This window comes from Volvox carteri (genome assembly GCF_000143455.1).
Source record: "Volvox carteri f. nagariensis unplaced genomic scaffold VOLCAscaffold_100, whole genome shotgun sequence".
Classification (NCBI taxonomy): domain Eukaryota; kingdom Viridiplantae; phylum Chlorophyta; class Chlorophyceae; order Chlamydomonadales; family Volvocaceae; genus Volvox; species Volvox carteri.
The window spans coordinates 178802-193726 of NW_003307643.1; the positions used below are offsets into that span (position 1 = coordinate 178802).

General features: G+C 55.7%; 3 protein-coding genes across 3 annotated transcripts; 2 read left to right on the top strand and 1 right to left on the bottom strand.

Annotated features, from left to right (window-relative positions):
* Positions 1-188: 188 nt before the first annotated feature.
* On the bottom strand, positions 189-3215 carry VOLCADRAFT_99964 (uncharacterized protein; the record flags this gene model as incomplete). Its single annotated transcript, XM_002958631.1, has 4 exons — positions 189-1499; positions 2466-2604; positions 2659-2684; positions 3207-3215. Coding segments are annotated over 4 exons (1485 nt in total), but the record flags the coding sequence as incomplete, so codon positions are not given.
* Positions 3216-3966: 751 nt separating this feature from the next.
* VOLCADRAFT_99965 (uncharacterized protein) lies at positions 3967-7962 on the top strand (the record flags this gene model as incomplete). The annotated part of the gene is made up of 6 exons (XM_002958615.1): positions 3967-4267; positions 4656-4972; positions 5537-5591; positions 6163-6575; positions 7331-7480; positions 7804-7962. 6 exons carry the CDS (start codon positions 3967-3969, stop codon positions 7960-7962), a joined length of 1395 nt encoding a protein of 464 aa, XP_002958661.1.
* A 2246-nt stretch (positions 7963-10208) lies between these two features.
* Positions 10209-13783, top strand: vmp2 (metalloproteinase, extracellular matrix glycoprotein VMP2; the record flags this gene model as incomplete). The annotated part of the gene is made up of 6 exons (XM_002958616.1): positions 10209-10318; positions 10414-10538; positions 10791-11029; positions 11582-12209; positions 12336-12697; positions 13301-13783. Exons 2-6 carry the CDS (start codon positions 10484-10486, stop codon positions 13781-13783), a joined length of 1767 nt encoding a protein of 588 aa, XP_002958662.1. The 5' UTR covers positions 10209-10318; positions 10414-10483.
* Positions 13784-14925: the final 1142 nt, after the last annotated feature.

Consider the following 14925-nt stretch of genomic DNA (forward strand, 5'->3'; position numbering starts at 1 on the left):
GCCACTGCTGGCGGCCCCCCGACCTCACCCGCCATGCCTTCCGTGCTGGCGTTCTCTGCCAACAAGCTTGCCGCGACGGCTTCGGTCACATCAACAGGCGCTGCTGCGGGTGCTGCCGCACACGCCTTCGGCGCGTCATCATCGCGCCCAGAGCACTGGCTGGCCCCGGCAGAGTCCGTTACCACTACCTCGGTCGCAACACCACCTTCATCTCCTCCTTCGGGTGAAGGTAGGATAGGAGGCGCGCTCGCGAACAGGTCGTCCACGTTGTTGCCGTCAGACGATGCGACAGGCTGTTGTGAGTGCGGGTGCTGCTGCTCGCCCTTCTCCACAACGAGCGCCTCCAGGATTTGGTTTCCTGGAGCTTCCTCGACCGCGGGTCCTTCCTCCAGAGCTGCGGAGGTAGGAGGGCTAACAACCGGCTGGGTGGAGCCGGCGCCATCAGACGAACGGGAGATGCCCTCCACGTCCGCCTCCGCTTGCGCCGTAGCCGCTGCAGCATTGACGTCGTCCTCGACCTGGGGCTGTGTGACCACCGCTGGCTCGCCCTCCGTGCCCGCGGCTCGCTCAGGCGCGTTGCCAGCCGCCGCCACAATAATGCCAGCATCTGCATCAACATTCGCGGCATCGACAGTCGCTGCTTCGCCAGGCCGATTTGCGTTGTCGACCCCATAAGCAGCATCAGCATCGGCAGCGGGAGCTGATGCGGCGTCTACAGCAGTTTCGGTGTCCATCACCTCATCCGCTTGATGTGACGCATCTACACCAGTTGCTGTTGCCGTAGCCGCCACCACAGCTGCAACTGTTGCAGCAGCCGCTGCCTCAATCGCGTGGCCAGCTTCTGCCGCTTTGATGGGATCACCACCAAGCCACTCGTCCCTGCGGGTGCCGGTCGCTCCATTTCCCGCATCCTCCTGCGGAACCTTAAGCCCATCGGCGGACGTGGGCCATCCTTCCTGAGCCATTTTGATGCCCATGTATACAGGCGCAGCCACAGTAGCGCCCTTCCCTGCAGGAGCAACGGCCGGAGCGTCTGCAGCAGCAGTAAGAGCCTCTGCAATGCCGCCCGCAGCGTCTTGAAAGCCACAAGGGACCGCCGGCGTCTCGTCTGCCGGGGCTGCTGCGTCAGGGGCTGCGGCTGCTGTGGTGGCTGCAGGCTCGTCACTCGAGGTCACCGCCTCTGCTCCATTCATCTCTCGGTTGCCATTATCGGCCTGCTCCTGCTCCGTGTCCGGTCCCCGCAGTTCCTCCTGCACCTCCGGTTGCTGAAGTCTCTCCATTTGAAGTTGCGTAAGCTGCGACTCCGGTTGCTGCTGCAGCAGTTGCGATTCAGGTTGCTGTTGCTGCTGGTCTGAAAGCAAGGCCTCTTGGGGCTGCTCCGGTTGTTTCTGCTCCTGTCGCTCCATCTTATACTGTTCAAGCGCCCTCGCCTCGGCTTCCGCCACCTGACGCGCCACGTGGGCTGCGGCGAAGGGTTGCGAGTTACGATGGCCGCAGACCTGCAAATGCACGCGGGAAAAGAAGGGAGGGCACGAGAGGAACGACGAGGTACGCTGTGGGAATGGCAAATGATGGCGAATGATGGGAATGGCAAATGACACGCGCGCGCCCTTGCGGCCATGAAAAGCAGACACTACCTTTAATGTGCTGCAATCCTTTCATGTCGGCACGCTCAAAGCTTTCATTTTTGGGGAGTTGGAAGCTGCGAGGACATATCCGAATAAGATTGTAACGGTTTTGTAGCGCACAGGTGGCAAAGGAATGGACGAATGGCGCTTGCAGCGCCGTTTGATATCATCTACAAAACCAAGATGGCCTGGGAGCTTGAGGCAGGGAACGTGTCAGGTTTCGTCGGGGAACGACCGGAGGAGCCGTGTATTGATCCGCGGCCATAATCTGATCCGCGGGCAAAGGTGCGACAAGTGTGCATGCGTAATTTGACGAATGTGCCATATTTCCGGCTCGCGCACCCAATGCAGGTGTCAACAGCCAATGCAGGTGTCAACCGTCAATGCAGGTGTCAACCTTCAATGCAAGTGTCAACAGTCAATGCAGGTGTCAACAGTCAATGCAGGTGTCAACAGTCAATGCAGGTGTCAACAGTCAATGCAGGTGTCAACAGTCAATGCAGGTGTCAACAGTCAATGCAGGTGTCAACAGTCAATGCAGGTGTCAACAGCCAATGCAGGTGTCAACAGTCCGTTGGCTGCATCACGGTTTTGAAACCCCTGCAATTATCGGTTTATAACCGCACATGCTACTTACACGAGCTCGCATAGTTGTTAATGATCCAACTGGCAACAAGGGAATCATTAAAAGAAGGACGACGGACAGACAGGCGGACAGACCGACCACGGCAGTTAAAAGTCCTGCCGACTGGCAAACAATGCCGTACATGGATAGGAATGCGACGGCTGAAAAGCAGTGCTCAACTTCCAAGCCCACAGGGTCCTAGTCAAGCCTACCCGGCACGCCCGCACAATCGCCACTACGTTGATGGAGCCCTTGCCTCCCCCAGAAGATGGGACATACGGCGCCGCGGAGGAAGAGGCAGCTGCGGCTGCCCTGAGCTGGTTGCGGCGGCTCAGATTCACACACTCAATGCTGCGGGCAGGCAGGCATAATAATAAACGCGCGGCGGGGTGCGCAGAAACTTACGACTTTGAATTACTGGTAGCTACTCCCTGCGGGGGGAGAGCCAGGCGGAGCTGATATGAAATATGTAAACGCGGAAACACGGCTGTCCCTATCTATTGGGGTTCCCAGACGCGAACGGCAAAGAAGGGTTAAAGACGGAGGGACAGGTGGAGGAAAGTGAGGAGCACATTAGGGTGCATGGAATGTGTCCGCGTAAGGACAGGCGTTTACCGAAAGCGCGGTGCTGTAACGGGATGGAGGGTCCAAAAATGGAGTGGAATCTGGAGACAAAACCCATCAGCCGAAAGTGCATACGTATTTCAAGCGAGAAAACCGAGATAACCTAACCCTTAAATCCGAGGCTTGGGAGGAGAACGACCCAGGTTAAAAAAGGAGAGCCAACATCGTCGTCCCTGTGGTCGTAAACAATTGAACCTCCGGCACGAAGAACCTTGACAACAAGATGTAACAGAACGAGGTTCCGGTGACCGAACCCCATGTGGAATTAAACATGATCAGGCAAGTCAGATCGGTGTTTCGGCCAACACCGCATCGGCTGGACATCGTACCTTGTACATGAGCTTGGGGACAGGAAGACCCCACAAACCTCGCAGTGCTGCAACGCTGAGCGACGTGGGACAGCTGCGCCTTGTGAACCAGCAGCCTATAGACCGGGAACGGCTCTGAATAAGAATACAACATATATGGTGCACACGGTGGAATATGGCGGCCGGTTTAGCCATCCACGCACGTCTCAGTTTAGTAATTGATTCATGGAATCAAGAAAGGGCTACGTAGCTCGGCTCCGCCAGCAATCTCACCCAACGGGCGATTGCAGGGTGGCGGAGCACGCATCGCACGCACCTTCAAAGCTTGGGAACCGAAGTAAGCAGCAGCATCCAGATAACCATCTGATGCGAGTAACTGAGAAGCTTGTGACAAATAATTAAAGCGAGCGTTCTGAGGCAAAGCTATCGCCTCCTTGCGCGTCGGCTGGCGCAAAGGTTTTGGGGGCATTCCCCGACCCGAACGATAAACCCCAAAACTTCTGTAAGCAGCAGTGTTAAGTATAGTAAACGCAATAACCGGACGGTCCTAATTTGTAAGGACGGGGGTGTCGGCCAACTGTGTACAACCGGCTACGGAAGAACTGAACCTTGAGTCGTTCCAGCGCAACCGCTTGATTCCAGGCACTATTGCTACCAAACAGAAGCTTTCATGTTTTCATGTTATTCCCATGTGAGGTATCATATGTAGAGGTTGGGCTTGACGACACTTCGGAAAGGACTTTAACAACCCAGAACGTGGCAAGCCATCAACCTGCAACATATGGATGCCTCAAGGACCGCACGGGACGGTTGTAACGTACTAAACGAGGATGACCCCGGTTCCGCAGACCAGGGTTCCCAACGAGGCAAGCACAATGCCGTCGATATTCCTAACGTTATGGGCGATCTAATCATAGCCGCAGCTGCAGATGACGACGCGGAGTTTGACGAGGACGATGAGGGCGAGTATGAGGACGAGGACGAAGCGATGGCAACATCGGACGATGAGGACTACAATCGGACGCATTTTGGCATCGTCCAGGCGCTGCCTGTTCCTGACGGTCCCCTAGACATGGACGCTGGTGAGTCCTCGGGTCGGGGGTTGTCGGGGTAAATGCCAATGGGTCGGCCCCGCCATAATTCCCGCTGCAGGCCTCCCCTGCCGCCTTCCTCACCCCCTCCACTCTCCACTCCCTGTTGCTCCACCTAGCCTTCCTTCTTCACATGCTTCCCCGCACCTTCTAAGGCCGCTTTCCTCCTATCATTTTAACCGTGAAGATGCCTGGTTGCTTGGGGCCCAGTTCAGTCGCTTTTTCGCTTCTTTGCACATCGTTCCAACCCGCAGCCAGTCCGCCTCTCCCATTCATCCAAACCCAAATCCCCCTTATTATCGCATCTCCTTACGCCGGTCTTCCGCCTCAAAGGCCCTCCACCTCAAAAAGCATCTGGCCCCGTTTCCCCTATTATCAGGGCCCCCCCAGACTGCGGAGGAGTACCTGCGGTGGGTGCGATTCGAAGCCTCTCAATGCCCGCGAATCACCCGCAAGGACATTGACCCAGCCGTACTGCAGCGCCAACAACAGCAGCAACAAGGACATGAAGGGGGAGAGGATTCGACGGCCATAGTAACGACAGGCCTTGAGAACGGCGGGTCACGCCATGCAGGCTGCTGCCCTAGCGGCGGTGCAGCCTCTTCCCTCCTGCGGAGCAGAGTTCCTCCGCCCGTCGTCAGCTCTTGTCCCGAGTGGGCTCGACCCTGCCCAAATTGGCTGGCTGCCTTCTTGCAGGTTCGGGTGGTCGTGGAAATTAATGCTAGAAGGGATTTTATCTAGGGGATATATCCGATGTTATAAAAGTAGTGGTGAAAGCGTTTTTCAAACCAAGTAAAGAATGCCCCCTTTCCTTCCTTTCTTCCTTCCTTCTTTCCTTTTTTCTGGTCGCTGGTACGGTCTTGTCAGGGTTTGATTGTTTTTGTGTCCTCCCAGCCTCAACGGGGGGCTCCGTTGGCCGCCACTCTTGACACCCCCGCCCGCAAAAACAGACACGGCAGGGCCCCTCCCCCCGGTGTCAGTTCTACGTCTGGTACACTCTTGCCCTGGCAGCAGCGTCACTCGTTCGTGGTTCGTCTTTCCCCCCGTTTCCTGGAGTATACATCTACCTCCGATGTCATCAGTTTCACTCGTCTGTGGTTCGTCTACCCCCCCCCCCCCCGAATACACACATACACACAGTTACTGGTGTGCCATCTTCGTGCTAGTGCCATCCCGCAGCAGAACTCATGAAAACACACACACACACACGCGCGCGCGCGCACTCTCTCCCCCTCCTCGCCCGCACCCGCACCCACACAGGACTTCAGTCGGCTGCGGCGGGCGCTCAGCACCATGCAGCGGCAACACGTTAAAGGTGTGTAGGGACCGGGTTGGGGTATGCGAGTGTGGGTGTGTATGTGTATGTGTATGTGTGTTGTACGGCAAGGTGTACGGATCGGGGGGGAGTTGGTTGGGTAAGGTTGCGGATTGGGGTATGGATGCCGGTGGTATTCGCTGGCGTTGGGGTTTGAGAATTGGAAATACAACTGCTCGCGGACTGCGGCGGGAGGAGCCCTGCTTTGTTCTGTTTGTCTAGTTTTTGAAACGTAATTAATTTACCTCGTTTTTGTTTTGCCTTTGGAATAGCCTGATGGAGAGCACATGGGTTGCCACAAGATAACGAGCAATCCTTAGCCCGGTTGGGTAGTTCGGTTTTCGGTTGATCGGTTCGTTGGTTTCTTAGAGGGTTACGGTTAATTTGAAGCTCATTCAGGGAAGCATCGCAGTCGTGTGTGTTTGGGTTTACTTGCGGCCCGTGCGTCCCAAGGTCCCCACCGATGAATGGCTCGCGGCAACGGGGGCATCATCTAATCGTTCTAACCACCACCTAACCACCCTAACTACCACAACCACTCCTGGGTCCCCCTCGTCCCGCGCTGTCCCAGAGCTGTCCTCCACTCGGCTGCCCTCCCTGGAGAACACCGCCGCCTGGGACCGGTTGTGCTTTGAGCAGTGGCAACCGCTCGAACATCAAGAACAACAACAAGGGCAGCAAGAGCAGCAGCAGCAACTTGATCACCAGCAACAGCAGCAGCAGCAGCAACTTGAAAACCAGCAGCAGGCATGCTGCGAGTCCGTGGTGACGGGTGACAAAAGCGATAACGGTGCCGAAAGCCCACCGCCACCACCGCCACCACCCTCCCTGCCGCACGAACAGCAGCAAGGGCAGCAGCAGCAGACACAGCGACATGGGGGGGTTGTAGGAGGGGGTGGGGGTGGGGGTGGGAGTTCAGGTTTGGTGGTGGAGACCGACCGGCTGTGTGGCCCTGTGGTGCGCACGGTGCTGGCACTGGATCAGGTGAATTAAGGGGGGGGAAACTGAGGCTGCAGATTGATACGTGCGTGTGTGCATGTGGCGGTACGTACCTGTGTATATATGTGTATGTATGTATGTATGTGTATGTGGGAACTCGAGTCCTCAGTCGCGAGATGCCGAGTGGAGGTGGTGGCAAGGCGCAGATGGAGATGTGTGCGGGAGGGGGGAAGGAGGTGGGCAAGGTGCTGCCGGGGGGGGGGGGCGGGGAAATACACACATGCATATCTACACCTTGGCATACTCATCACTTTTCGTGTGGGCTGCTCTTCTTCTTTTTTTTCTTCTTCTTTTTCTCCTTTACCCCGGGTTCCTTCACTGCTTCTGGATCCCATATCCGGGTGGCATTTGCATGTCATGTACACCCCGGGGGGCCCCCCGCCGCTGGTCCGTATCTCTCCGAACCTCTTCGGCCCTTCAGGCCCTCCTTACCACGAAACACCGCCGCCACCATCACCGCTGCCATCACCTGCTGCTTTCCGCAACTGCCCTAACTAACAACTACTTACCTACCTCACTCGCCAATACGCCACACGATGGCGTACAAACCCTACGTGCAATCGCGCTAAGCCCGTACACACACGTACGGCCCGCTTTGGTCGTCGGGTTTGGAACCGTTGCTCTTTGCAAAACATGTGACTCCGCACACAATCCGCACACCACCTATACACCCACTATGTACCCACTATAGACACCCACTATACACCCGCACCAATCCACACACCGGACCGCCGCCGCAGGTTTCCGTGGGCAGTCTCATTCAGCGCCACGTGGGCCAGCTCAGCACCCAACCGTGCCTGTCGTACATCAGGTCGCAGTGGCTCTTTGCGCTGGCTGCCGTACTGGAGCGTCCCGTACCTCCTGACGTGGCAGCTGCCCTGCGGGAGCTGGTGGGTGCCGGGTATGGGTGCGGAGTATGTCGGGGAGGTGATAGGAGGGAGGGAGGCGGGAGGGGGGGGGGTACGACGGAAGCTAGCTAGACCTACGATCTGCAGCATCGGTCTACACAAGGCATCATGTGACGTTGGTTGCCGTCTCCCACCTCCTCCCCACCGATCTTGGGTTTTAGGGCGTATAGGCAGTTGGTGCTTTGGCTTTTGCACCACTTGACATTACATTCCCACCATTTCGACCGCGTTCACCATCATCACCACCATCGTACCCTGCCGTCATCTCCACCCCCACCCCGCCTTTATTGTTCACCCGTCGATAGGTTCGGCGGTGCTCTGCCTGGAGGGCCACCCTGGAGCATCCCGATGACCCGGTGCTGCCGCGATTAAACGTTTTGTTGGCGGTTGCCGGCGGTTATTTCGGGCAGGACGAGCATCTCAGCGCGGCGGCAGCAGCGGCTAGTTTGGGAGACCTGATTTAGGTGGTTAGGTAGTTAGCTAGAGGCGGCGGAGGAAAGGGGGAAGGACGTGGGGAGACCGGCAGACAGACGGACAGACGAACAGGAGACCTGAAGAGGGCCCATTGGCAAGGAAAGCCCGGGCGGGGTGGGGTCGGGTGGAAGGGGGTCAGGTACATCAGTGCACGCAAGTACAACACACGCCCAGTTTTACTAGGTGCGCACATACAGACATGCATACATACAGACATACATATGTATATACACGTACGCGCGTGCACGTGCTGGTGAAAGAGGAGATGGGAGGAGGGGGAGCAGGCAGGGGAAGTGAGGGGTGGGGGGTGGGAATTATTCGCCATTGATGTTGAAGATTGAAGATATATACCAAACTACATAACTCCTCACATCGTTGAAGAGATGACGACCCACGATGCGGAGTGGAGGTAAAGATGAGATGTGTTTAAGGGGAGCTGAGTCCCTTCAGACTTCGTCCCAAACTGGTCGTACTGTACGGACGCAGTGGCGGTCAGATCAGTCCAGGGCTTATTGGATGGCTGCCGTGGATGTGGACCTGTCCAGGGAAACCTGTACGGCTACTGTGGTTCGCACCTGTACAGTGGGTGGGAGCTGGTAAGAGGTCAAGACTGGCTCATGAAGTCCAGTGGCCAAGTGGCTCAAGGTAGCGCCCGAAAGTGATGAATATTTTAGTGTGGCATCCGCTGGCGTGGGTTGGCTTGCTGTTGCTGAATGGTAGCGTTACTTTCCATGGATTTGGTAAGGGAGGGTCTTGAACGTTCGGCACCTACACGCACTCCTCCACACTAGCTACAAGTTACAAGTTCCGCACACAAGTGCGGGTGTGTCCGTAAAAGCCGGGGGGGCCATGGACTAGCAGGGTATAATAGCGAGAATTGAGGAGTGCAGCAAGCCTTCGGAGCCTGCAATAACAAAGACTAAGCTTTACATAGCTCCCTTCCTCACAGCTGTGAGAGGTGATCGCATGGACAGACAATGAAAGCATATGGATGGGCAGGCGACGGCGGACGCATTTCCAAGGCAACAAGTAACACGTCCAGTTGCGGTCATGTGTGGCCTGGAAAATGGTGCAATTGATTGGTAGGCATGCAAGATGATAATTTTAAGATGCAAAATCACGCCGAAACTTTCAGCGGTTCAACAGCAAAATGCTCCTTATTTCTGCCTGGCATACGTAAACAACCGCGCTGAACCTAACTGACGACTTGTGCACAAGACATGTGGAAAATTAACTAACAGCATCGTGCCGCACTTCACTTATACTTATTTGACCTATCCACACTAAATAAATACCGCCGTATTAAAGAGGGAGGGAGGGAGCGTCTACGAATTCCAAACAGGCAATTGTGCTTTGAAGGAGGCGTTGTTGCCCGTCATGCCCGGGTTGGCGGGAAAGTCATTAGATAAGAGCGTGTGTGATGTTGCTGTCCATGGCTAATGGTGCGGGTGTGCGGGGCTACGGGAGAGAAGGGAGATGGCAAGGGATGGATTTCTTGGTGGTGTAAGGCAGTCTACGGATCCAGGGATATATGTAAATTCTGATACGTATTGACACCGAAAAGGCACGGCGACGGCATGATCTAGAACTCCGAACACAGGAACAACAAAGTGGCAAAGACATCATCCCACAGCGTGGCGTTAGCGGGATGCCGCCGAGCAGAAAGACTCGCAGGTGTCACCGCACTGTAAATGGGGGCGGGCGCGATCGACATGCAAGCCTCCTGCAAGATTTGTTTTGGAAATGAAAACAATAGTTCCATATGTAGCGACCAATTATGCACAGAGCAGACGCAAATCCCAAACTAGTCTTATATCGTTGGAAAAAGGACAAGTTCAAACCTAGGCGACTAGGGCTGCGGGACGTGGTTATCCATTCAGTAAATTATGAGTTATCGCAAGCTAGGCCGGATACGGTGCGGAATAGCCAGGCCGCGTAGCTTTAACGAAATTGGGGTAATTGCCCTGAGAGGAACGTTACGTACGGGCAACGAAAGCGAAGCCTGCTGAAACGTTTCCTCCGTGCCCGCCAGATACCGGAATCGTGTTCGAAGGGAACGGAACCAAGAACTAATCCGCGGTATGTGAGAGCCGCGGCTCCATACATGATGTCATCTTCTTGAAAAGTACCCTGTACGGCACGGGCAGGTTCATCCACGTTACGTTTCGAAGGATGTTCGTCCGTTGACGGAGGGAAGCTACGGGGAACGCCTGTGACGGGATATAAAACAGGGTCGCCACAACTCCCTTTTTTTGAAATATCATGCTCGGATCAGGCTCAAAGTACGCTGAATAAGCTACGCACATTGAGCCGAGCGAGTAATATAATGAGTCAGCCGTAAACGAGGTAGTAATGAACGTTATATGCTGTCACATTGTACTTTGACAACATTTGAATTATTGTCTTTGGCATTTATCATTAGGCGAAGGCCTGTGTCGCAGATCCCAAGGCGCCATCGCCAATCAAGGCAGGAATCGGACGATACCATATCAGATTTTTTGTTACTGCAAAATGATGTATCCTTACGTCCTGCTTTTCGCTTTGTTATCGTTGGCGGCGGTCGAAGGTGCGTTATGCCGTAATGGACTCTGTAAAGCGGTAACTTTTCCATACCTGTTCGCAGCTAGACGTTCATCAAAGTTGATGATTAAGCTGTGCCAACTCGAAGACGTTTTTAGCAAAGTGATGCCAGAAAGCTTGCTGACGGTGGCCTTGCCTTCAAGCCAACATGCAGTTCACTTTACTTTTCAACATAACTGGGCCACCTTACCTTCCAAATCCATCCCTGTGCTTCTATTCTCTTAACCTTCTTTTGCAGGGGCCACCCTTCTTCCAGGCAAGCCGAATAGGGGCCCCCCGCCGCCCTCCCCAGACGTCGCACCGGGGGAAACCATTGACCTCGAGGGCCAGCTCACTTTGGTTAATACCCACGACGGCCGGGAACGATATGCTTTGATGGATTATAACGGAGTGTTGACCCCCTTCAGCGCGGATTTCGTGTTACCGGCGGCCGACAAGGATAACAATCGCATAGAAACCGGTGCAGTTGTCGGAATGGTAAGTTGGTTCTGTCGCCAGCTGGGGGAAGGAAAACATGCTTCGCCAGGTGCTCTGCCATTTTATGATCACTCCCAGCAGGTTACGTCGCGTACATGGCATGCCGGAAAGCGTATATGTCTAGAGTATCACCTAAAATGCTAAGGCGTGCATCGCATGCATGCATGCATACGCTCCTCTTGCAAAATCATCTCTCCAGCAGCACCGAGTGATCCCAGGCTCTGACTGCATGAGGGGCGCACGCGGTCGCTTTTGTTGAGCTCTTCTCCAAGCAAGAGCATCTGCTATCCTAATGTCCAGTGTGCAAGCAGCACCACGAACAGTAGGTGCACGGATCCACCCGCGATAATCCAGCCTTGTTCCCGCTCCGTAGCATCTAACATGCACTTGTATGTGGCTTGAGACTCAGCTGTCAGCTGTTGTTCGTTCGTTCGTTCGTTCGTTGATTCTACAGTAATATCGCACATGCTCATCCCGAGCTGTCCCCCGCAGCTGACGTACTGACCCGCGTGGCTTCCTCACTCCGCATCCCAAACCTATCCCCTCTCTTAGCAATGTGTGGTCGGGCCGCCCAAGTACTGCGGCTGTGGAGATGTAGGCGCTAACTGCACGTGCCCAGACGACGCGAGCACAACGGCGTGCGTGTCCGCGCCCCAAGCTGCAATCAGCCTGTTGATGTCGGCGTCTCAAGCCTTGGCTTTCGGTCCATCGTCAACTGGCAGCCAGCAGAAGTTGCTGGTCATGATCTTGGATTACAGTGCTTGTGGCTTAGCACCATCGCTAACGGAAAGTCAGGTCCGCAAGATCTTCCTCGGTCCGGACGAGGACGGTCTTGGCGGTGTCGCGAAAAAGTACTCCCAGTGCTCGTACTACAAGTTTGGCCTGAACGTAACTGCCTTCACAGCGGTTCGCATCAGCCTCAACTGCTCTTCGACCGTTATCGACTCCTGCAGTTGGTGGACCATTTCCCAACGAGCCGATGACGCGGCTAAGTTGAAGCTCGGTCTCACGGCCTTTGCCACCTTCACACACTTCACATACGTACTGCCCCCGGGTTTGCAACGTTCATGCCCCTGGGCGGGCCTGGCGTTATTACCTGGTCGTCAAACGTGGCTGCAGAGCAGCAGCTATGGAATACAACGCTGGGCGACTGTGATGCAAGAGGCCATCCATAACTACGGTGAGGATGGAGCAAGCAAGACGCGCCGCATGGCGCTGTAGCTGCCGTGCTTGCGAATGGCACCATTCGTAATGGTTTTCGTGCTCTGACTTGTGTTTCTCCTCTATGTTTCAATCCTTCAATAAGGTCTCTGGCACTCCTGGCGCAACGGCTGGGAGTACGAGGATTACTCGACAGCCATGGGCCGCGGTGATGCCTGCCCCAATGCTGCGGAGACCTCCCGCCTGGGCTGGGCCACACCCGCGGACGGAGGTGACGCCATTAACTCCGGCGTCTTGGCGGATGTCGGCACGGTCCGCAGCTGGCCTCTGCCGGCCACCTACCTCACCGGCGAGGGGAACTACCTGCGTGTGCTGCCTGACTGGCTGCCCACCGATACCGGGGCTAAGAACCTGTACATTGATCTCCGCGTCAACAAGGAGGGAGATGCCGCGCTTGGCAGTGACTACGCCAACAAAGTCCACGTCCACGAGGTCAATGCAACTATGGTGAGCAGGTCCCAAGAACTTTGGTGGGCGGCAGAGGCGTCGCCCCAGGGCTGCAGGACGCTAGGGAAGGAACCCGACGAGTGTGGAGGGTGGACTCAGGGCTAGTGGCGCCATGCATATGCATGCATCTTCAATCCTGCCGCTTGCTGTATGCAATACCTGTCGTACAGTACGGCACACGTCATTCGCCTGTAGATACGCGCTACAGCATCATGAGAGGCCGTCTCCGCGGCCAGCTAGTACTACACGTGCCCGGCCCCACAACCCCAATGGCCGTCTTCAGACGCAGTTGCAGTGTTGGGACTCGGGATGACTACTGGGTCGAAGAAGCACGCGCATGCATGCGGGTTTGCCCGTGGGCTTTCTTGGAGGGGATGAGGCTGAAGGGCGGCGCTTGACACAGCCTCTGATGCGCTCACTCACTCACTCACTTGTCGAATGATTGCTGGCCGGTTGTACTGCACTGCCAATGCACTGCATGCACCTGCAGGGCGCCTCATTACGATAGCTAAGTTTGAATCCATAATAGTTCACATTAATTCAAATCTGGCCACCGTTGCTGCCTGCTGATGTTCCCCACCCGAACCTCCCCTGCTCACTCAGGACAACGGCTACCCAAGTTCTTACACCTACAGTGACCGTCGCATCGAGTTCATTGGCGGCGTTGATCCCTCCTCCCGCGCCGTGTACTCCGCCTACAAACTCGTCATCTACGCGAGTCCTATATCTGCTAGTGACACCATCATGGTTTACCTGTGCCGGTACGACACCGTAGACGGCCAATGCCCCTCCCTGGATGACGCGTTGGGGGCGTCGTCCTCACCGCCGTCCAGCCCGCAGACGCCGTCCAGCCCGCAGCCTCCGCCTCCCAAGTCACCGCCCCCCAAGCCACCGCCACCAACGAAACCACCGCCCAAGTCGCCCCCACCCTCCAGGATGCCACCTCCCTGGAGGTCTCCGCCGCCTCCCCGGACGTCTCCACCGCCTCCCTGGAGGTCTCCGCCGCATCGCAGGCGGCAGCCGCCGCCACGCAAGGTGAGTGCTTGCATGCTTCGGCTTGACGACCAGCTTCAGGGAGTCCGGTAAATCAGCAGTAGCAGCAGCAGCAGTAGCAGTGGCAGCAGTAGCACAGCAGTAGCAGCAGCGGCAGCAGTAGCAGCAGCAGTAGCAGTAGCACTAGTAGCAGCGGTAGCAGTAGCAGCAGCAGCAAGGTGCTAAGGGGTCATCCAGGTCTGTTGGAGCTGTCAGTCGATTGGTCCACCACAGGATGCCGGCGCCTTCAATGGAGATTGGGGGGGATTCATCGTCCTGTCCAAACATATCTGAGAAGCCAGCCCGATATCATGCTGCACACCCCTGACCCGATATCATGCTGCACACCCCTGACCCGAACTACGAACCCGAATGAACGAAGGTGTCTATAGATGTGAGTTTGATGTGTTTTTGGAGCTGTACTCGCCCTCCCTTTTTGTCTCCCTGCTGTGGAGCCGCGATGCCACGCACATCTAGTAGCAATACACCCCAATTGTGTGTACGAGTTCTACAAGATGGCTCAGCAAGCGGGATCAGATGCGATGCACACCTGCCGGTCGGCTGCTGCCGGCCGCTGCCCCCTCAATTCCACTCACCCAAATATACCAATCGCACGAATATCCATCGCACGAATATCCATCGCAAAAATATGAATCGCGTATGAATGCTATCCGCATAATATGTATGTTGTCCTTTCGGCTCTGCATGCAGATTAGGGAATGAGCGGCAACCCTCACAGCCCCCAGCCTACCCAGTCTGCCGTACGCACATCCTTTGTCGATACTACAATCAAATGACGCGACACCACGTGCGTTTCACAGAAGTTGCAGTCCTCTCCAGCTTAGTGAGCTGTTGTACATACGTACGACACTCTGCCGGCAGCTTAGAAGTTAAGACATATAGCTATATATCAGCAAGGGTCCACCTGCATACTGTTGCATCACGACTACAGAAAAGTACCAATCGATGGGTGTCAGACCCCGTGATGCGCCGAGGACACAAAACCTAATTACATTTGCATGGCTTCGCAGCGTCACACCATACACCGCCGCCTTGTGGAATGGACTTGTAATGCCGTACTCCTAGTGGCGGGTGGCATGCAGAACCATTAGGCAGTTGTATGTGGCTCTAGGAGCTAACTTAGCTCCTAGATCAACGCAATATATTGAATATGCGTTGGCGACCAGCGGCTAACA